Source organism: Theropithecus gelada, chromosome X, assembly GCF_003255815.1.
Source record: "Theropithecus gelada isolate Dixy chromosome X, Tgel_1.0, whole genome shotgun sequence".
NCBI lineage: Eukaryota > Metazoa > Chordata > Mammalia > Primates > Cercopithecidae > Theropithecus > Theropithecus gelada.
The window spans coordinates 10,696,811-10,720,186 of NC_037689.1; the positions used below are offsets into that span (position 1 = coordinate 10,696,811).

Below are 23,376 nucleotides of genomic sequence, written 5' to 3' on the forward strand. Positions count from 1 at the left end.
TTATATACAGTAATAGATAAGGCTTTCTACCTACCAATAATAACCATTTAGAAAATCAAATTGAGAAAAATTACACGTTTATAGTGACAAAAGTACATAAAATATCTAAAACCAGATGATTGGAGCAAGATGACAGATAGATTCCGTGCCCCACTCAACATTCCATTGAACTGGGAAGAAAATGTTTTCAAGGGTCAATTCTTAACAGTAGAGGAAAACAAGAAAGCGTGTCAGTGGTCCACCAGAAATATTGAGGCATTCCAGGGAGACAGAGTAGATGGGATCAGACTGATAGAGAAACCCAAGGAGAACAGACCACAGCTCAAATCACTGTAGGTAAGAGATGCTGTTTGTTTTCTGAGACGGAGACTTACTCTGTCGCCCAGGCTGGAGTGCAGTGGTGTGATCTCGGCTCACTGCACCTCCGTCTCCTGTGTTCAAGTGATTATCTTGCCTTAGCCCCTGCATTAACTGGAATTCACAGGAGGCTGCCAGCACAGCCGGCTAATTTTTGTATTTTTAGTAGAGATGGGGGTTTCACCATGATGGCCAGGCTGGTCTCAAACTCCTGACATCAAGTGATCTGCCTGCTTCGGCCTCCCAAAGTGCTGGTGTTACAGCATAAGTCACCGCACCCGGCCAGGAGATGCTCTTTGTAACAGTCTCTGAAAAACTCCAAACCCTGAATCAAAAAATCACGGAGCAGGAAACGGCCTTAGGATAATCATCAGGTAGGTTAATTTAAAAGTTCATTTGAAATGTCTGAATCAGCCAGATTCCCCTCCAACACCACAGACAGTTTGGCTGGCAGTAGCCACTTTTGCCTCTAAGATGAAACTCTCCTAATTGCTCATTAAAGAAAGTGAAGGCCTGGTGAGGTGGCTCACACTTGTCATCCCAGCACTTTGGGAGGCTGAAGCAGGAGGATTGACTGAGGCCAGGAGATCCAGACCAGCCTGGGCAACATACTGGATGCCGTTTCTACAAAAAATACAAAAATTAGCTGGGTGTGGTGGCATGTGCCTGTAGTCCCAGCTAGTTCGGAAGCTGAAGTGGGAGAATCCCTTAAGCCTGGGAGACTGAGGTTGCAGTGAGCTGTACTTGCATCACTGCACTCCAGCCTGGGTGACAGAGTGCGATTCTGTCTCAAAAATAACACAAAAATGTGATGTATCAGGACTTGGTGTATCTTTAGCCCTTCACAGTAATAATGAAGGAGAGAAACACATTTGTGGAGAGGGGACCATGTTCACTCTTTATCCATGATAGACAGACAGTCAGGAGCTTTATATCCCCAAGGAACCTAAGGAAAAATGTTCCCTGTCATGACTCACAGTCTTCCAGCCACCCTTCCTTGCACCTGTCTTGTGGGGTGGGGAACCCAACTTATGGATTCCATCTTCCCAGGGAGAAAGAAAAATCAAATCCCTCAGTATCTCTTTTAGGGTATCCTCTCCTCTATTTGCGTGGAGGATAAGGCACTCAATATCTAGTATCGGAATGTTACATTTGTGTAATACAGAACTATATTGGGATAAAATAGAATTTGTTTTCTGTGAGACACAGGTAGAGGTACATCCACACTGACCTGGGTGGCAGCCACCTCTTCCTGCAGTGCCAGGCAGGGCATGCTCACAGATCTGGGGAACTTCTGCTGCTCCTGGAGCCCCACAACCTCCTTCCTGGCACCCTGTCCCTCTGGTGGCTGTGACAGCCCACACTTGGCCTTAGGTCTCCCCTGCTTCTTTGCCTGCCCCTCTTCTGCCCACCCTGCATATCTCTGTCTCCCACTGTCCCCACTATGACCACGTTTGCCTCTCCCTCCCTGCACTCTCCCTCTCTGAGTGCTCCTTGTCTTGGGAAAATGAACCCACAGCCTCTACCTTGCAACTGGGGACAGAACCCGGGGCTTGTTCAATTCTCCCTCCCTCCATCACACACATCTGTCCTCCTTAATGTTTCTGAAGTCAGTGAGCTCCAAACTCAGCCCCTGGTGCACTTGCCAGCTGTGGGACCTGTGACAAGACACCTACCATCTGTCTGGGACTCCGTCTCTCATCTATCATATAGGCATAATGATGATAGTGTCCTCCTTCCAAGGCTGGGGAGAACCAGGAGGCCTTGATGTCTTCATTCACACGCAATGGTTTGTTTGAAAACAGACTCCCCTCTGCCCTTCCTTCCCCACATCTGTTTCCCCTCTGCACCATGTAACGGTACCTGTGAGAAAGAGCTGTCACATTCCAAATCATCGTCCCCACCCCAGCTCCCAGGCCTTTGCTTGGTGAGACCCTTGATGGGCAGTCTCATGCTTCTGTCCAGGGGACTTTCCCACCGTTGCTCCCCTGCATGGAGACTAGTGGACTCTTCTATTCCCTGCCCATTACAGGGTTTACCGTGCACACATCTTCCTCATTCCTCCACATCACCCAGATGACTATTTCATCTGTGTATCCTCCCACATACTCCCAAATGGGCCGTCCCAGCCCTAGAACCCGAAAATTGTTCAGAGCGCGAAGGCCAAGATGCCCAACCACCTGCTGCAGAATCCTGCTCCAGGACTGAAGTGTTTAGTCTCCATCAAAATAAAAACTGGAGGCCAGGCACGGTGCCTCACGCCTATAATCCCAGCACTTTAGGAGGCCATGGTGGGAGGATCGCTTGAGCCCAGGAGTTCAAGGCTGCATTGAGCTATGATCATGCCACTGCACTCCAGCCTGGACAGAGCAAGACCCCATCTCTAGAAAAAACAAACAAACAACTGGAAACATCCTCCTCTAGAATGGTGGTCAGGAACATCTGCCTGCCTTGTTCCCTGATGTCTCTCCAGCACCTAGAACAGCGCTCAGCACGAGGATGCACTCATTAGGGTTTTGTTGAATAAATGACTCCTTTGATACAGCCATTCCATTTCTAAGAATCTTTCCTAAAGAAATATTCACATACATGCACAGAGCTGTGTACACAATAACGAGAGGAGCAAAAACTGGGGAACGTTTGCAAATGTTTATTAACTGTCAATGACTGATAGAGGGGAATCGGATGAGGGGAGTACATGCTGAACAGGAAACGGAGTGAGGGGGGCTTGAGCAGGATGCATAGCAATGGAGAAAAGCAGATGGGAGATGCTTATAGTGGTACTTGGTGTGTGTGTGTGTGTGTGTGTGTGTATGTGTGTGTGTGTGTGTGTGTGTGTGTGTGTCTGTGTGGTGTAAATGCAGAGGAGAAAATCGGAAATTATACACTCAGACCTGATCTCAGTAGTCACATTTGGGGAGAAAGGAGGGTAGTTCTGTTCTATGGAGAGAATACCTGACTATACTTGTTTTCTGAGGTGGGTGCATGGATACACAAACCGAAAAATGCATTAAGTATGTCTTGCTCATCAATGAAAACGGTAATATCTAACAGAATGGCACACTGCAAGAAAATACAACGGAAACGCTAGCATCGAACTCTTGGCACACTAAGAGAAATGATGCTCAACTTTTCACTTTTGTGAACACTTGCTTTCACTTGCTATACACCTGATGACGAGGGGTCCACAGCCATGCCCATGTTCGTGAAAGGTCACCACGTTCTGCTTCTCATTGTGGGCATGTGTCATATCCCTGAGGCTGAGGCAAGAAGAGAGAAGGAAAGTAAGTGGCAGTGAGTTCCCACTGCCCAATAACTCAATCTCAACTCCTCCTGACCTGCAGACCCTGCACACTCCGATTCTGCCCTACCTCAGGACCTGCACACGCCTTCCACGGTTCCTCGAAGTGAACCATCTGCTCATGCCACAGTGACTTCCTCGCCTGGGTTATCAGTTCCTAGGCTAGAGGAAGGTGTGGCCCGCGTATCAGGGCTGACCTGGGGTTTGGGAACCCACAGCATCCTGGGTAGGGAGCATCCCTGGATATACAGAGCAGGGAGTAGAAAGAGTATGGGAAATCGCCTGGGCGCGGTGGCTCGCCCCTGTAAACCCAGCACTTTGGGAGGCCAAGACAGGTGGATCACGAGGTCAGGAGTTTGAGACCAGCCTGACCAATATCTCTACCAAAAATACAAAAATTACACTGGTGTGGTGGTGCGCACCTGTAATCCCAGCTACTCAGGAGGCTGAGGCAGGAGAATTGCTTGAACCTGAGAGGCACAAGTTGCAGTGAGCCAAGATTGCACCACTACACTCCAGCCTGGGCGACAGAGCAAGACTCCCTCTCAAAAAGAAAAAAAAAAATAGAAAGAAAAGAGCATGGGAAATCTCATCATTCAGCCTCAATGCTGTACCCTAGAAAATTATGAGAAGGGAATGATTTGGGGAACAAGTGACAAGATGGGATACCGGTACCGTAACAGAATAGCACATCTGCAGGGATGTGGGGGATGAGCCGAAGGTTCACTTACGGAGTTACTCGTCGTCTTCCTCAGGGTCGCTGATCTCTTCATAAATCACCGGCTGCTTTCTCTCACGCAGTCTGTGGGTCCAGGCATGTTTCCCCCTTTTGGGTCCTATGATGGAGAAGAGTTGGAAGATGAGGGTTGGGTAGGTTGGAGAGTGTTAGGCTTTGTTTTCTCAAAAGAAGGAGTTGCCTCCCCGCTCCCACGTGCCCATGGGCCTTCTTTATCCAGGTTTTCACATTCTCTGGCTTAGAGAGCCTGAGATCTTAGAGCCACACCAGTACAGTGCAAATGCCAGTTAAAGTTTTAGCTTCTGGCTCCTTCCGTTGTGAGGTTTAGATTCCCAACCTCTTCACTTACAGGAACATTCACCCATACCTCCTTTCATGCTGCATGTATTTGCTAAGGGCACACAGGCATACCTTGTTTTATGGCACATCGTTTTTATAGTGCTTTGCATATGCTGCAATTTTTTGGGGGGAATTCTCACCAATTTTACACTTTTCCATTATTATTATATCTGTTATTGTGATCTGTCATCAGTGAACTTTGATATTATTATTGCAATTGTTTTGTTGTTCTTTAGTCTTTTAAAATAATTTTTGTTTTTTATTTTTGTGGGTACACAGTAGGTGTATATTCTTATGGGGTACATGAGATGCTTTGATTCAGGCATGAAATGCGTAATAATCACATCATGGAAAATAGGGTCTCCATGCCCTCAAACATTTATCCTTGTGTTACAAACAATCCATTTACACTCTTTTAGTTTTTAAAAAAATGTACGATTAAGTTATTATTGACTATAATGACCCTGTTCTATGTAATTGTTTTGGGGGTACCAGGAACTGCACCCATAGAAGATGAGAAACTTAATTGACCAATGTTGTGTGTGGTCTGACTGCTCCACCGATGAGCTGTTCCCCATCTCTCCTCCTTCTCTTGGGCCTCCCTATTTCCTGAGACACAGCAACACTGAAATTAGGACAGTGAACAACCCTACAATGGCCGCTAAGTGTTCAAATGAAAGGAAGAGTCGCATGTCTCTCACTTTAAATCAGAAGCTAGAAATGGCTAAGCTGAGTGAGGAAGGCATGCGGAAAGCCAAGACAGGCTGAAAGCTCCGCCTCTTGCACCAAACAGCCAAAGTGTGCATGCAAAGGAAAAGTTCATGAAGGAAATAATAGTATATAATTCAAAGGAAAAGTTCTTGAAGGAAATAATAATACTAATACTCCACTGAACGGAAGAATAAGAAAGCAAAACTGCCTTACTGCTTAAATAGAGACAGTTTGAGTGGTCAGGATACAAGATGAAACCAGCCACAATATTCCCTTAAGCCAAAGTCTAATTCAGAGCAACACCCAAACTGTCTTCCAGTCCATGAAAGCTGAGAGAGGTGAAGAAGCTGCAGGAGAAACGTGTGAAGCTAGCAGAGGGTGGTTTGTGAGGTTTAAGGAAAGAAGCCGTCTCCATAACATAAAAGTGCAAGGTGAAGCAGCAAACCCTGATGGAGAAGCTGCAGCAACTTATCCAGAAGATCTAGCTAAGATCACTGATGGAGGTGGCTCCACTAAACAACAGATTTTCAATGTAGATAAACTAGCCTTCTATTGGAAGGAGATGCCATCTAGGACTTTCATAGCTAGAGTGGATTGACTCCAACTGTGAAAGAAGTTCTACTGTGGGTAAAACGCTATCCAATAGCATCACATACTACAGAGAAATCCTTCAAGAAAGGGAGAGCTAATTGATGTGGCAAATTTCATTGTTGTGTTATTTTAAGAAACTGCCACAGCCACTCCACCCTTCAGCAACCACCACTTTGATCAGCCAGCAGCCATCAACACTGAGGCAAGACCCTCCACCAGCAAAAAGAGTGTGACTCACTGAAGACTCAGAAGATTGTTAGCATTTTTAACAATGAATTATTTTAAAATTAAGGTATGTACATTTTTAGACATAATGCTATTGCACACTTAGTAGACTGCAGTAAGTATAGTGTAAACATAATGTTTTTATGCACTGCAAAACCAAAAATAAAAAATGTGTGTGACTCACTTTATTGCAGTGGTCTGGAACCGAACCTGCAATATCTCTGAAGCACATCTATATTGGGTATCAGGCATTGAACTGAGTAAGATATGATTGCAGGTCATCACAGATAGAATTGACTGAGCACCTTTCATGTCATCAGGCCTTCTAGATTAAATGTAATGTTTCCAAACAACTTATGAACTGTGATTCTTTATTTCCATCTTATGGACTAGGAACCTGGCGCTGAGGAAATTTGGAAGACTTGCCCCAAGTCACATGGTTTTTGTATGGGTGACAACTCAAGTCTGTGTCTCTGGAAGTCATGTCTAACATCTCATCTGGAGCTGGGCGAGCTCCTCAGCCCAGACTGGACCCAGGCTTGTCTGGGATCCATGCCACACACCCAGTCCACACACCTGAACATAGCCAGGGAAGCCAGAGGGGTCGTTCCCGAATTATTTCCTCTTACCAGATCTCTTGTTAATCTTTTCAGAGGTACTTGGTTTCCTCGGGGGCCACAGCTGTTTCCCACCATTTCGTGGGCCAGATGCCTCTGCCACTTGCTTCAAATCATTTTCTTTCTCTGCTGGCTTCTTGGGCATGATCTTTATAATGTGAAGGTTACAGATAAACAGTATCAGTGACATTTCTATAGTGCTTTAGAGCTTACAAAGCGTCTTCACATGCATTACCTTAATCAATGTTCTCAACAACACTGGGAGAGTTACATAGCCCTATATTAGGAGAAACCTGGGAGGTTAGAAGGGAAAGGAATGGCCTAAATGAATGGGCTTTCCAGGGATAGAATGCTTATCCTCACAGTCTTTTAAGACTGACATTCTTGCAAACAGCAAAAATCTCCATGTAATTGAGAGTGTCATATACAGAAGATTTGGAGAAGAATAGCATTCTAAGAATTCACAAAGTCTACAAAAGGAAGAGCTTCTGTAAAATACAAGGGATCCCATATAAGCTTGTAGACAGCTACTGGGAGAGTAAATGTAAAAACATAGAGGGGGGACAAAACACTGCTGGGAAAGATAGTGTGGGGAGATGAATATAGGGAAGGGAGAGAGAAACGGTTTGCTGAAATTAATCTAGGCAGCAAAGAAAGCAGTACCAGATATGACATACTACCCCACAGAGGCACCAACATTGAATGTGGAATTAAGTAAGGTGGTACCCATACCAATTTTGGTTACATTGGGATGTGTCACTGACCAACAGTCTTAACCTACTTTTTTTTTCCTTTTTTTTTTCTTTTGACACGGAGTCTTGCTCTGTTGCCAGGCTTGAGTGCAGTGGCACGATCTCGGGTCACTGTAACCTCTGCCTCCTGGGTTCAAACAATTCTCCTGCCTCAGCCTCCAGAGTATCTGGGACTACAGGCAGGCTCTAACACGCGCCGCTAAGTTTTCTATCTTTAGTAGAGATGAGGTTTCACCAAGTTGGGCACGTTGGTCTTGATATCTTCACCTCGTGATCCACCCGCCTCAGCTTCTCAAAGTGCTGGGATTACAATCGTGAGCCACCGCGCCGGCCCTTAAGCTACTTTTTATTCAGCTTCCTCACTTACAAAATAGTCAACAACACATATAAAACAGGCTAAGGGAAAGTGCTCTCTGAGCTTGTAAACACTGTTTAAATGCAGTAATAATAAAAAAACTAATACTTTTCATGATCCTCTTTGAATTTGGTCTCCACACTGGCAACCCAACTCCCAGATTCCTTTACCCACTAAACCAGAGTTGAATCTGCACTTGTGGGATCACTCATTCAGGAGCCTCCGAGGGATCCCCTGGGCTGGGACTGGGGCTTCCCGGATGCCCCAGGTGCAGACAAGGCCCTCAAGGAGCTCACAGTAGGGAGGGGCCAACAGTCAAAGCAATTCCTAAGCCATGCAAGTGGCCCCAGTAACAGATCAGAGGCCAGCTGGTCCTTCCTGTTGTGAGAGTGAGTGTCTCAGCTGAAGCACCAGCAGGCCCTATGGGGTAAAGCCCTAGTGAGCAACATCTGAACTTCATAAAAAAATGCAAACGTGAATGAGCTTTAAATGGCTTGGAGTTCTGGATTAGACTACCCCTGCCACTGCGCCTCAGGAAAATTCTTTAACATCTCTGTACCGGATAGCCTCATTTTATTATTATGTTGCTGATAACCATGATCTAAAACATGGACTGTGATTCTTTACTTCCATTGCATGGACCAGGAATCTGGAGCTCAGAGAACTTAGAAGATTTGCGCCAAGTCACATGGCTTTTATATGGATGACAACTGAAGTGTGTGACTCATTATTATCTGGAGATAATAACAGAAACAACATCATAGAGGTCTTCTTAAGGATTAAATAAATTAACCCATGTGAACTGTTTAAAATAGTATCTGGCATCACTATGAAAACAAAAGAAGTATTAAGGATCACAACTGTTAGTATTATCAAGCTGTCGGTGCTACATCAGGTGTTGTGATACACATGGGGAGAAGGAGGCAGTGAGGGCATTTTTTATATTCTCCCACTGTTACCAGTGTTTGCATCTGTGGAGGGACAAAGCTTCTCTGGTCCTTTAGATTTGAGAGATACTCACCTTCGGGAAGATTCTCTGGAGCCTGCCGAAAGTTGTCTGAGGATGTTCAACTGAAAGAGAATACATCAGAATTTTTCTTTGTTGGTAAAGATTTCCAAACTCTAGAGAGACTTCTGTAGTATCAGGGCATTCTGCAGCAGAGGGTTATGAGTCCACTCATTGTTGAGGAGTTATTTGAAATTTGCTTCTGAATTATGTTTAGTAATGGTTACTGCATTTATCTGTGGCATCAGCTCAGAATTATCCATCTTATGGTTTATCAAATGGGAACTAAATCCCATCACAGTCTCATCTTATTTCATTACGTGTCTTTTACTTTTTCCCAAATAGTTAAATTGATTGTTTAGGAATCTGAACTGTATCCACTCAAGATGTGCAACAGGTGAAAATCTCTCTACACTTGAAATGGGTGAATCTTATGGTATGTCAATTAAGCTGTTAAATGTGTGACGAACCCATGGATGATTTAGTCCAGTGGCTCTGAAATATTTTCAGTATAAAGACACTCCTTTAATGTCAAAAACTTGGCAGATACTCAAGCACTGGATTTTCAGACCTCTTATAGTGATTGTGGGAGATGGTAGAATCTGGCCTGTTTAGTTGGGGAGTAATAGGTCTATTGGAGACAGTTTGGACATTTTGACCTTGTCTTATAACTGTGTTCTTAGAGCAGAAGAGCAGGTAAACACATATGTCCCCTTTATATTCCTGAAATGCACAAAGATCTCTACTCAAGAACCCGTCTGTTTTTCACCCTATATTATCTCTGCTCACTGAGAAGTGGGAAAGCTCTCTGTGTGTTGGATAAAGGATCACTCTTTCAAACCCTCTTCCAAGCTCAACACGGAGAACAGGGGTTGTTGCAGAATGTGAGGACTATTTGGTTTTGATAAAATACAGAGAAACAGCGATCTTTATTACATAATGTGTTCATCACCCTCTCTTAAGATACTTATTCAATACCCACATGCTGTTAATGAAACAAACTCTGGAAGTTTTTGGCGGATCTAGAGTTTTAACATTTTCTTTTTTTCACTTTTAACATTTTCTTAAATGTCCTTTGATTCATTAACAGTGCTTAGGAAGAACAACATGTTCTTTAAAAAAGAAATATTTAAAACCCACAGAAAAGTATGGGGAATAAAATTGAGTCCAGTCGGGTCTCAACATTACCTCACAGTTATCTTAGATCTGATTTATTTATTCAGAATATTAGCAATAGTATAAACAGTCCAGGAGTGGTAGCTCATGCCTGTAATCCCAGCACTTTGGGAGGCTGAGGCAAGTGGATCACCTGAGGTCATGTAGTTTGAGGTCAGACTGGCCAACATGGTGAAACCCTGTCTCTACCAAAAATACAAAAATTAGCTGGATGTGGGGGTGGGTGCCTGTAATCCCAGCTACTTGGGAAGTTGAGGCAGCAGAATTGCTTGAACCTGAGAGGTGCAGGTTGCAGTGAGCTCAGATTTTGCTATTGCACTCCAGGCTGGGTGACAAGAGCGAAACTCAAAAACAAAACAAAACAAACAAACAAAAAAAACCCAAAAAACGCAAAACATACTATCAATAAGTCACAGCTGAAGCTGTCTGTGCAGCACTCACCAATCCATGCCCTCCCTCCCTCCTCCACTACAGCCAGTCACCTTAATTTGATGGCTTTTTATTCACATTCAGGTTTGTATACATTTACCATTTACTTATTATCCATAAAAATATATTTTCTTGTTTTGCATGTTTTAGAATTTTATATGATTGGCCTCTGTAGTTAATTTTCTGCATGCAATTTCTTTTTTCACTCAGCCCTGATGTGTATGAGGGAACAAATGTCTGAGGATCTTTCCCAGGTCGCTGAGCTGAAAAGCAACTGGGCTTGAGGAGACCCTTTCCAGCCCCTTCCCATCTACTCACCCTGATTCCCGCGGTTTCGATCGTTATCAAAATCATTCCCGTGGAAGTCTGCAGCCCGTTTACTACACATGAAAGGTGGGAGGGTGACCTTGAAACCTAGAAAGAAGCAAAATGTTTATTCTTTAAGAGACAAGCTTAGGCCTGGCACGGTGGCTCATGTCTGTAGTACCAGCACTTTGGGAGGCTGAGGCTGGAGGATTGCTTGAGGCGAGGCACTCAACACGAGCCTGGGCAACATAGAGAGACCTCTATATCTACAAAATATAAAATAAAATTAGTTCCGCATGGTGGCACGTGCCTGTAGCCTCAGCTTTTCCACAGGCTGGGCAGGAGGATTGCTTGAGCTCAGGAGTTCGAGGCTGCAGTGAGCTATGATTGCACTACTGCACTCTAGCCTAGGTGACAGAGTGAGACTGACTCATAGAAAAAAAAAAAAGAGAGAGAAAGAGAGAGAGACAAGCCAAGAGACGGAAGGGAGGGTATGCGTGTTGGTTGAGGGGATGGAGGGATGCCACAGAGACAGCTGGGCTCATCAGAAAAGACGGTATGAGCAGGATACAGGTATGAGCTCCACTGTGGCCAGTCCCTGCCCTCAGCCCTGCAGGATACAGAAAAGCAGAACACCCAGAAGCAGCCTTGCGATTTTTCCCTACACAAAATGAAAATGTGGGGTACTTTCTGTAGCCTAAGAAGTAGCCAAAGCAGGAAAAGGGATGCTCATGTGTCCCCAGACTTCTGTGTACCTAGAACTTTCTGTTACCTAGTTTAGTCATGACCTCATAGTTTATCTTCATATACACATAGATGATTTTCTCTGAGGCTTTCATCTTTTCCCACTCTTTCTTAGAGAAGTATTGGGCAATATCATCGAAGGCCTGGAAAAAAAACAATAAATTCTGGCGGTGACTCAGCTAGGCATGTCTGCCATTCAGCTGGAGCCACTTCCTGTGTGCTGGATCTAGGAAGTGGGGATGATAATCCGTCCTGGTTGATGCCATGGCTAACTGAGAAAACATGGGGACCTACCCTGGCTTCTCCCCTGTCACACAGTAGGGCTTTAATGCTGCTGGCTGACTCTCTTCCCACCTTCCAGAGTGGACTGAGAGTCACCAAATGAAGTGCAAGATCACAGACTTGTCTCTAGGGATGCTAGGTGATGACAGAGTGAGGGTGGGAGGCTCCCAAGGGTCCAGATCTCCCCCGAGACCCTGCTCCTTGTCCCTAGTACCTCTGTCCTCTCCCCCTCAGAAACCTACTCACCCCACACTGTCCCCTGGGCACTACTCTGCCCCCTCCAGGTCGCCTCACCTTTTGTATCTTCTCTGATATTTGAGCATCATCCCTGGGTCTCCTTGCAAAGGTGTTGTCTCCGTTCATGGCACCGGGAGCAGTCTGATCTGCAAGAGAAACAGCCTGAGTCTTTCCAGCCACAGGATCTTTGGTGCTCTGGGCAGGGTGGTGTGTGCCTGCAGTCCCGGAGCCGAAGGAATGATTTGAGTGAGTTTTTTGTTTTTTGTTTTTGTTTTTTTTTGAGACAGGTTTTCGCTCTGTTGCTTAGGCGTGTTGCAGTGGCATGACCCTGGCTCGCTGTAACCTCCACCTCCCAGGTTCAAGCGATCCACCACCTGTGGCCTCCAAAGTGCTGGGATTACAAGCGTGAGCCACCGCGCTCCGCCCAAATTTCTTAAGTTACTACAGAGTTCCTAGGAAAAATACCATACCTGAAAAAGTTAGAAACGGACAGGAAGGAGTTGAGATGGCGACCTGCCTCATATAAACACATTATTAACGCTAGATAAGAAATGCACCACGGGGGAGGGGATGGGTAGGAAGAATGGAAAGAGAAAATCAGCGCACGCTTACCCTGATTGTGGAAGAATCAAAAGAGCAAATCAGAGCATGCGCACTCTGAACTTAAAGTAGCCAATCCAAGGGGATGCTTTTGGCGGGAAAATCAGAGTCTCCGCCCTGCTTTTGAGAAGGTTCTGTCCCTGGAGCCTGGACTGATAGACGCCAAATCAGCTTCGCTTGTTCCGCCTACTGTCCTGACTTCTAATTGGCCAGATGGACTGACTAACTGCCCTGATTGGTCCATCATCCTTGGGCAGTGACATTGCAGAATATTGTTGCCTCCTCCATCCACACTTTGTATGACAAAGTGGGTGGTCCTCAGGTGCCATCAGGAGATTTTGATCTCTCTGAAGACCGTCCCCGGATCTTGGGTTAAACATCTGTATTCTAGTCGGAACCATGGGAAGAAAACAATAGTCGATTTGTGATTTTTCTACTTGAAAGACACAATGTTTTCCAAACTAGCACATTTGCGGAGGTTTGCTGTGCTTCGTCGTGACATTCATTCTTCAGTGGCTTCTACATCTGTTGGAACTAAAAAATCCGTCCAAGGCCCTCCAACCTCTGATTGCATTTTTGGAAGGGAATCTAAGTGTGGTGCACACAATTACCATCCTTTACCTGTAGTCCTGGAGAGAGGAAAAGGTATTTACTTACGGGATGTGATTGTGGTATTGATTACGTCCGCCTTGGCCAATCCTCCCACCTCGTTCTCAGTACTATAGGCATGCGCCACCTTGCCCACGTTTTTTTTTTTTTTTGTAGTTAAAACCGGGTTTCGCTATGTTGCACAGACTGGCCTCAACCTCCTGGGCTCAAGCGATGCTTCTGCCTCGGCCTCAGGACTACAGGCGTGTGCCATTCTGCCCTGATAATTTTTTTAGGAGAGACAGGCTTTCGCTATGTTGACCAGGCTGATATTGACCTTCTGGGCTCAAGCAATCTTCCCACCTCAGGCTCGGAACTACAGGGGTGAGCCACCCTGCCCATGCTATTTTTTGTTGTCCTTGTTGTTAGTAGAAATGGGGTTTCACTATGTTGGCCAGGCTGACCTTGACCTCCTGGGCTCAAGCAATCCTCCTGCCTCGGCCTCGGGACCACAGGCATACACCACTCAGCCCCTTCTAATATTTTTAATTTTTCTAGTAGAGACAGTTTTGCTATGTTGTCCAGGCTAGTCTCTACCTCCTGGGCTCAAGTAATCCTCCCCCCTCGGCCTCGGGACTACAGGCATGCACCACCCTGCCTTTTGCTATTTTTCCCAGGCTGGTCTTGACCTCCTGGGCTCACTCAATTCGAACCCGGGAAGGGGAGGTTGCATTGAGCTGAGATCCCACCACTGCACTCCAGCCTGGGCCACAGAGAAAAACTGTTGAAAAGAAAAGGAAGGCAAGGGAGAAGGGATGGGAGAAGGGAAGGGAAGGGAAGGGAGAAGGGAAGGGAGAAGGGAAGGGAAGAGGGAAGGGAAGAAAGGGAAGGGAAGACGGAAGGGAAGATGGGAAGGGAAGAAGGGAAGAGAAGAAGGAAGGGAAGGGAAGGAAAGGGAAGGAAAGGGAAGAAGGAAGGGAAGAAGGAAGGAAGGGAGGGAGGAAGGAAGGAAGGAAGGAAAGAAAGAAAGAAAGAAAGACAAGAAAGACCAGCTGAATCTCTGTAAGAATAGTAAGCTTTGTGGTATTTTAACTTACTCTTGTCCCATCTCATGATCCCAGCTTGGTTCTGTTTATTGTTGATGAAATACATACAGGAGTGGCCAGAACTGATAGATGGCTAATTGTTGATCATGAAAATGTCAGACCTGATATAGTCCTCCTTAGAAAGGCCCTTTCTGGGGGCTGACAATCTGTGTCTGCGCTGCTGTGGAATGATGACATAATGCTGAACATGGGTCCACATACGGTGGCAATCCACTAGGCTGCCAAGTGGCCATTGTAGCCCTTGAAGTTTTAGAAGAAGAAAACCTTGCTGAAAATGCAGAAAAAAATGGGTATTATCTTGAGAAATGAACCCATGAAGCTGCCTTCTGATGTTGTAACTGCTGTAAGAAGAAAATAATTATTTTATTTATTTATTTACTTAAGTCACAGGTTCACTGTGGTTGCCCAGGCTGGATTGCAATGGCGTGATCTTGGCTCACTGCAGCCTCTGCCTCCTGGGTTCAAGTGATTCGCCTGCCTCAGCCTCCTAAGTAGCTAGGATTACAGGCACGCACCACTATGCCCGGCTAACTTTTGTATTTTTAGTAGAGACAGAGTTTCACCATGTTGGCCAGGCCGGTCTCAAACTCCTGACCTCAGCTGATCCACCCACCTTAGCCTCCCAAAGTGTTGGGATTACAGGTGTGAGCCACTAAGCCCAGCGAGGAAAAGAATTATTAAACGCTATTGTTATTAAAGAAACCAAAGATTGTGATACTTGGAAAGTGTGTCTGAGACTTCAAGATAATGGACTTCTGGCCAAACCAACCCATGGCGACATCATCAGATTTCGCCTCCGCTGGTGGTCAAGGAGAATGAGATTCCAGGGTCCATCGTTATCATTAACAACACCATCTTGTTGTTCTGAGGGTAGCAGCTGTTTTCAGTGGTCGCTGGGAGCCGGCTGGAGAGACAGGTGGTCCTGTAAAAGCTCTGCTCTTAATGTGGGCACATCCCACTCCCATGTGTCTTCAAAACCTTTTTGTGGAATATGTGTTTTTTGCAGTTGATACATACTAGAACAACATTTATGAACTGGCCCTTTGCTTTGTAACGTAAGTAAGAGAATTTAATGGCATCTATATTCAGTGAATGTTTTGATGTGCATGTGTACTTTCTAAGGTGAAACACATCTATGTATATAGACAGCCTTTAAATCACATCCTTCAGTATAATTTATGTATGTTTTTATAATTTCCATGCTAGTATAAATGTTTTGTATTTGAAAATGTTATATCTGGGGTATTACATAAATGGCTTCACCTTATAAATTCAAATCATTGTTATCATTGAATTTTAGGAAGGATGAATATATATAAAATACCAATATTAAGTAAACCTGATGTTGGCTAACACCAGGATGTATTCTATGGATGTCATCATTTTCAATTAAGAATTAGTGTTTAACATTCCTAAATTGCTTTGAGTGCTTGATTAAAATTTGTAGAAAAATGTGTATTTATTTTTTATTTTTGAGACCGAGTCTTCTTTGTCACCCAGGCTGGAGTGCAGTGGCGCGATCTCGGCTCACTGCAGGCTCCACCTCCGGGGTTCATGCCATTCTCCTGCCTCAGCCTCCCAAGTAGTTGGGACTACAGACGCCTGCCACCGCGCCTGGCTAATTTTTTGTATTTTTAGTAGAGACGGAGTTTCACCGTGGTCTCGATCTCCTGACCTCGTGATCCACCCGCCTCGGCCTCCCAAAGTGCTGGGATTACAGGCATGAGCCATCATGCCAGGCCAAAAAACGTTTATTTTTAGTATTTCTTTAAAATTTAAATAAAGCTTATATTTCAGGAAAAAAAAAAATACAGAACACGGCCAGGTGCGGTGGCTCATGCCTGTAATCCCAGCACTTTGGGAGGCTGAGGTGGGTGGATCATTGAGGTCAGGAGTTTGAGACCACCCTGGCTAACATGGAGAAACCCCATCTCTACTAAAAATACAAAACTTACCAGGCATGGTGGCACGCACCTGTAATCCCAGCTACATGGGAGGCTGAGACAGCAGAATGGTTTGAATCTGGGAGGCAGAGGTTGCAGTGAGCTGAGATCGTGTCACTGCACTCCAGCCTAGGTGACAGAGTGAAAATCCCTCTCCGGAAAAAAAAAAAAAGTTACAGAACATTTCCATCACCACAATGCTATCCCTCGTGCTACTCATTTTTAGTAATACCCACTCTCCTCCTATCCACCATCCCTAACCCCTGGCAACTACTAATCTGTTTTTCATTTCTATAATTTTGTCTTTTCTATGATGCTGTACAAATGAAATCTTACAGTATGTAATGTTTTAGGGGCTTATTTCACTCAGCATAATTCCATGATGATTCATCCAAGATATTAATATTTTTGTATCAATAGTTCATTGTTGTTGTTTTTGTTGTCTAGACGGAGTCTCAGTCTGTTGCCCAGGCTGGAGTGCAGTGGCGTGATATCGGTTCACTGCAACCTCTGCCTCCCAGGTTCAAGCAATTTTACTGCCTCAGCCTCCTGAGTAGCTGTGACTACAGGCGCGCGCCAGCACGGCTGGGTAATTTTTTTTTTTTTAGACGGAGTCTCCCTCTGTCGCCCAGGCTGGAGTGCAGTGGCGCCATCTCTGCTCACTGCAAGTTCTGCCTCCCAGGTTCACACCATTCTCCTGCGTCAGCCTTCCGAGTAGCTGGGACTACAGGCGCCCGCCACCACCCCCGGCTAATTTTTTGTATTTTTTAGTAGAGATGGGGTTTCACTGTGTTAGCCAGGATGGACTCGATCTCCTGACCTCGCGATCCGCCCGCCTCGGCCTCCCAAAGTGCTGGGATTACATGCGTGAGCCACTGCGCCCGGCCAATTGTTCATTTTTATTATTGAGTAGTATTCCATGGTATGGAAGTACCACAGTTCAACCATTTGCTTATTGTAGGACATACTGATTATATCCAGCTTTTGACTATTACAAGTAAAACTGCTATGAACAATTATGTACAAGCTACTGGATGGGCATACGTTTTAACTTCTCTGAAGTGTAATTGTTGAATTGTATGGTCATTGCATGTTTAGTTTTATAAGAAACTACCAAACTGCTTTCCAGAGTGGCTGTAAGATTTTACCTTCCCAGAAGCATTTTACTAGATGTCCAGTTTCTCTGCATCCTTGTCACCATTTGGTGTTGCCACTATGTCTTTTATTTTAGCTATTGTAATAAAGTGTGTCGTGATACCTCATTGTGGTCTTAATTTGCATCTAATGAAGCGAATGAGTGTGGAATATCTTTTCATGTGCTTATTTGCTTATTTCCTCTTCAGTGAAATGTATGTTAATATCTTTTCATAATTTTCTAATAGTATTATTTGTTTTTTTCTTTTACCATTGAGTTATTATTATTATTATTATTATTATTTTTTAGGCAGAGTCTTGCTCTGTTACCCAGGTTGGAGTGCAGTGGCATGATCTTGGCTCATTTCAACCTCTGCCTTCCAGATTCAAGCGATTCTTGTGCTTCAGCCTCCCGTGTAGCTGGGATTACAGGCGTGCATCATTATGCCTGTCTAATTTTTGTATTTTTAGTAGAAATGGTTTTTTGCCATGTTGCCCAGGCTGGTCTCAAACTCCTGGCCTCAAGGGATCTGCCTTCCATCCATCCACCTCGACCTTTCAAAGTGCTGGGATACACCCGGCCTACCGTTGAGTTTTGAGAGTACTATACGAATCCATTATATATTCTGGATGTGAGTCCTTTCTTGAATATGTGGTTTGCAAACATTTTCTCCCAGTCCATACGTTGTTTTTTCACCCTTTTAACAGGGTTTCTTGCAGAGCAAAAGTTTTAAATTGGATGAAATCTAATTTACTTTTTTCCCTTATGGTTTATGCTTTTTGAACTGTTCACTATGCCCTAGATCTCAGATGTTTCTCCTATGTTTTCTTGTAAAAGTTTTTTTTTAGTTTTCTATTTCAGATTTAAATATATGATCCACTTGAGTTACTTTTTTGTATAAAGTTATGAAGACTAGGTCTTTTTTTTTTTTTTTTTTTTTGGCCTATGGCTATGCAACTGCTCCAGCACCATTTGTTAAGCAGATGATCCTTCCTTCTTTTTGTCTCTTTGTGAAAAATCAGCGTGGGGCTCTTTCTAGGTTCTCTATTTTGTTCCAGTGATCTATGTGTCTATTCTTCTCCCAATACTACACAGTCTTAATTCCTGTGGCTATATAAGAAGTATTGAAATATGGTACAGCCATTCCTCCCACCTTATTCTTCTTTTTCAAAAATGGTCTTAGCTATATAAATATTTTTTGAGATGGAGTCTCACTTGTGTCACCCAAGCTGGAGCTCAGTGGGGTGATCTCGGCTCACAGCAACCTTCGCCTCCGTGTTCAAGCAATTCTCCTGTCTCAGCTTCCCAAATAGCTGGGATTACAGGTGCATGCCACCACACCCGGCTGATTTTTGTATTTTTAGTAGAGACGGGGTTTCGCCATGTTGGCGAAGCTAGTCTTGAACTCCTGACTTCGAGCGATCCGCCCGTCTCAGCCTCCCAAAGTGCTGGGATTACAGGCATGAGCCACCGTGCCCAGCGTTGTCTTAGCTATTGGCAATTTGTTACAGCAGCAATAAAAAATGAACACATATAGAAACAGATTAATTAGTGAAAAAAATAGAAAGTCAAGAAACAGACTGATTTATGTACAAACTTCAGCATGCATTTCCAAACAGTGGCCTAAACATGGGTTGTATAATAAATGATTGCTTGACAAGTGTCTATGCATTTGAAAAAAAAGAGATTAAATCCTTACTTTGAACCACATAAAACAATAAATGCCAAAAATTCAGAGACTTAAATGTGAAAACGTGAAGTCATAAAGAATTAGATGAAAATTTAGGAAAATATTAGAGTGTAAGACATCTTGAGTTGGCATAGGCACTTCCTGACATTACACCAAGGCTATGAACAATGCATCTGACATACTTAAAGATGTAAAAATTAAAGTATCATCTAAGTCAAAAGACACCATAAACAACTGCTTAAACAGGCAAATTTTGGAGAAAATGGTGAAGCATCTGCAGTAAAAGTAATCATCTCTAACATACAAAAAAGCTTTTGCATATCAGTAAGAGAAACTGGAACAGCCCAATGAAAAAATGTGTTCAGGCACCGCACTACTTCACCGTATAGTAGAAAAGGATTATGAAATGGAAAGTATGAAAGTAAAATAATAAAGGAAATGGAGAATAGATCCCAGAAGTTTCACGGTTCATCCAATAGAAGTTCCAGACATACAGAATGGAAAGACTGGGCCAGGCGCAGTGGCTCACGCCTGTAATCCCAGCTCTTTGGGAGGCCAAGGCAGGCAGATCACCTGAAGTAAGGAGTTCGAGACCAGCCTGTCAAACATGGTAAAACCCTGTCTCTACTGAAAATACAAAAATTAGCCTGGTGTGATTGTGGGCGCCTGAAATCCCAGCTACTTGGGAGGCTGAGGCAGGAGAATCAGTTGAACCCGAGAAGTGGAGGTTGCAGTGAGCTGAGGTCTTGCCACTGCACTCCACCCTGGGTGACAGAGCAAAACTACATCACAAAAATGAAAAAAAAAGAAAAAAAAGAAAAAAAAGAAAAGAAGACTGTAAAGACTGGAGAGAAGGCAGTACTTGAAAAAATAATGTTCTAGAATTTTCTGAACTGAGCAAAGACATGAATCTCCAAACTGAAAAGAACCACCTAGCTTTGAGTCTGATTAACACACATGTGCACACACACCTGTGCGCATGCACACACACACCCCCTAGGAATAAAACTTCTAAGATAAAGATAAAATTCTGAAAGGTCCCAGAGAGAAAGAGAGAAGAGAGAATTTAATGGAGAAGTTTTTCAAGGAGCTGATTAAAAATAACTTTGGGCCAGGCGCAGTGGCTCATGCATATAGTCCCAGCATTTGGGAGGCTGAGATGGGAGGACTGCTTGAGCTCCGGAGTTTGAGACCAGCCTAACAAACAAGGCGAAACCCATCTCTACAAAAAATACAACAATTAGCCAGGTGTGTTGCCACGTGCCTGTAGTCCCAGCTACTTGGGAGGCTGAGGCAAGAGAATAGCTTGAGTCCAGGAGATGGAGATTGCTGTGAGCCGAGATTGTGCCATTGCATTCCAGCCTGGGTGACAGAGCCAGACACTGTCTCCAACAAAACAAAACAAAACAAAAACAAACAAAAAAAGGTGTACCTGGATATCTATATACCAGGATAATCCAGAATGAGGCAAAAAAAAAATTTTTAGAAAATTAACGAGACATATACCCTTCAGAAATAATTATTCGTATACAGTTCTATGAGAAGAGAAAACTAAATTTAGGAGGAAGGAGGTGGTTTCAATAAGCAATGGTGAGGAGAAAAATAGTAAAATGTATTGAAAAGTGTAAACTTCAGATTGTAAACATAAAAAATTATAGTCTTAACTAAAATTCCTGGTATTATAAACATGGAAGATGGGAGGAGGGACAGGAAAGGAAAGAGAAGTTCTTTTGGTGTTCAAGGAATGGATACAGATGCTAATGAATGATAGAATGGTTAAAAGCACTAGCATTTCATTTTGTTTTATTTTAGACAGAGCCTCACTCTGTTGCCCAGGCTACAGTTCCATAGCACAATCATGGCTCACTGTAGCCCCAGCCTCCTCAGCTCAAGTGATCCCCCTGTCTCAGCCTTCCATGTAGCTGGGACTACAGGCATGCACCACCAAGCCTGGCTAATTAAATTTTCTTTTTTTTGGTAGCTATTTTCTTTTTCTTGCTATGTTGCCCAGGCTGATCTTGAACTCTTGTCTTCAAGCAATCCTCCCACCTCTGCCTCCCAAAGGGGTGGGATTACAGGAGTGAGTCACTGTGCCCAGTTAACGCTAGTATTTTAGAGTACAGGCTCTGGAACCAGACAGGTTGGGTTCAGTTTCTGGCTTCTCGACTTATTAAGCTGTGTGACCTTGTGTAAGTCATATAACCTTTCTGTGTCTCAGGCTACTCAAGAGTGAACTGGGGATAACCACATTATCTAACTCATTTGATTGCTGTGATTAAATGGGTAAATACATGTAAAAAACTTAGAATAGTGCCTGTCATGTGGTTAAGTGGTATATATATTTTAGTTGTTGTCAGTAATGACTTCACATTACTTTCAAAATGTACAAGCATATCTGGTTCCAGAAGAAGATGGTGAACCAGCAATAGCTGCTGGCTTCCTTCCCAAACCCAACCCTGCAGATGCCACAGAAGAGGTGGGAAGTGGTTGGAGTTCAGAACAGTTCCCAGTAACAAAACCCTTGATGTTTGGCCCCACTGAAGGATGAGATGGCTTAGAGTGGGAAAAGGTCAGAGGCCACAGATGGAGGATCAGCCCAGGTGGAGCTTTCTAAGTTGCATTCTTTATTCTCCTTGTTTTCTGGAAGGCTTATTACCTGTTCTGCGAACATATAGAGCAGACACTTGGCAGGGCTGGCCCAGTGCTAGCCCAAAGTGGCGTGATAACATTAAGGAATAGGGGGCTTGGAAAGCTCCTAGAAAAAGTGCAGACTCATCAAAGCTGGCCAGTAACTGAGCATTCCTTTCCTACCTCTCCATCTGCCCTCTGAGCTAGGCAACTACAACCAATATCATTCACCCGTAGACTCCCTTCACATTGTAAGGCAGAAATCCTGTAAGCTTCTGTAGGGGCTCATAGGCTAGAAATTGAAAAGAAGAATTGTCTCAGCTCAGCTCTAGAGGCTCTCTACTCTAAGTCCTATCAATCAAGAAACCCTGAAACTCACGTGGAATGTCTGGACTTACACATCTTCCCAGTAACAAAGAGTTATATAGAAAAACTATCGGATAGGTCGGGCGTGGTGGCTTACACCTGTAATCCAGCAGTTTGGAAGGCCAAGGCGGGAGGATCACTTGAGGTCAGCAGTTTAAGACCAGCTTGGCCAACATGGCAAACCCCATCTCTACTAAAAATACAAAATTAGGTGAGTGTGGTGGTGCACACCTGCAATCCCAGCTACTCAGGAGGCTGGGGTAGGAGAATCACTTGAACCTGGGAGACAGTGGTTGCAGTGAGCTGAGAACACACCATTGTACTCCAGCCTGAGCAACAAGAGTGAAACTCCGTCTAAAAATAAATTTTAAAAAAGCCCAGGCGAGGTGGTTAACGCCTGTAATCCCAGCACTTTGGGAGGCTGAGGCGGGCGGCTTACTTGAGGTCAGGAGTTCGAGACCAGCCTGCCAACATGGTGAAATCCTGTCTCTACTAAAAATACCAAAATTAGCCAGGCATAGTGTCACACGCCTCTGGTCCCAGCAACTCAAGAGGCTGAGGCAGGAGAATTGCTTGGACTCGGGAGGCACAGGTTCATTGAGCCAAGATCATGCCACTGCACTCCAGCCTGGGCGAAAAAGCAAGACTCCATCTTACATAAATAAATAAATAAATAACCTGTTGTATAGCTTGGATATGAAACATTAAGTGCCCAAATAAATAATGCAGTGGAATAGGTTGGATATTAAAATGGATATAGTTGAAAAAGCAATGACTGAGCTGAGGAAATGCATCTAAGAAATTCATAAAAGTAAATGGTAATGGTAGAGATGAAGTAAATGATAGAAAAGTTAATTAATAGTGAGGATTGAAGAACAAATGTCAAAACACATCTAATAGTAGCCTTATAAGAAGAGAATATAGTCATTAAAAAGGAGAGTATACTTAAATGAGTAATGAATGAGAAGTTCTCAGATTTAGAAAAATGACTTAAGATTTAAAGGTATTATAGTGCACACACACACACACACACGGGAACAGTGAAATGTACAACTGTGAAAGGCAAAAAATATTTTTAAAATTATCAGAGAGAAATAATAGCAGGTTACTTACACAGGAAAAATAATTAAACTGACATGGGATCTCTCAAACACCA

General features: G+C 44.0%; 1 protein-coding gene and 1 pseudogene across 1 annotated transcript; one reads left to right on the forward strand and one right to left on the reverse strand.

Moving 5' to 3' along the window:
- Positions 1–4,393: 4,393 nt before the first annotated feature.
- Positions 4,394–12,915, reverse strand: LOC112615348 (protein SSX4-like). Its single transcript, XM_025371930.1, has 8 exons — positions 12,777–12,915; positions 12,222–12,310; positions 11,674–11,788; positions 10,914–11,009; positions 9,006–9,055; positions 6,890–7,025; positions 5,265–5,342; positions 4,394–4,494 (listed from the first exon to the last, which is right to left on the reverse strand). Exons 2-8 carry the CDS (start codon positions 12,288–12,290, stop codon positions 4,394–4,396), a joined length of 645 nt encoding a protein of 214 aa, XP_025227715.1. The 5' UTR covers positions 12,291–12,310; positions 12,777–12,915.
- LOC112616312 lies at positions 12,735–15,326 on the forward strand (annotated as a pseudogene).
- The last annotated feature ends 8,050 nt before the right edge of the window (positions 15,327–23,376 follow it).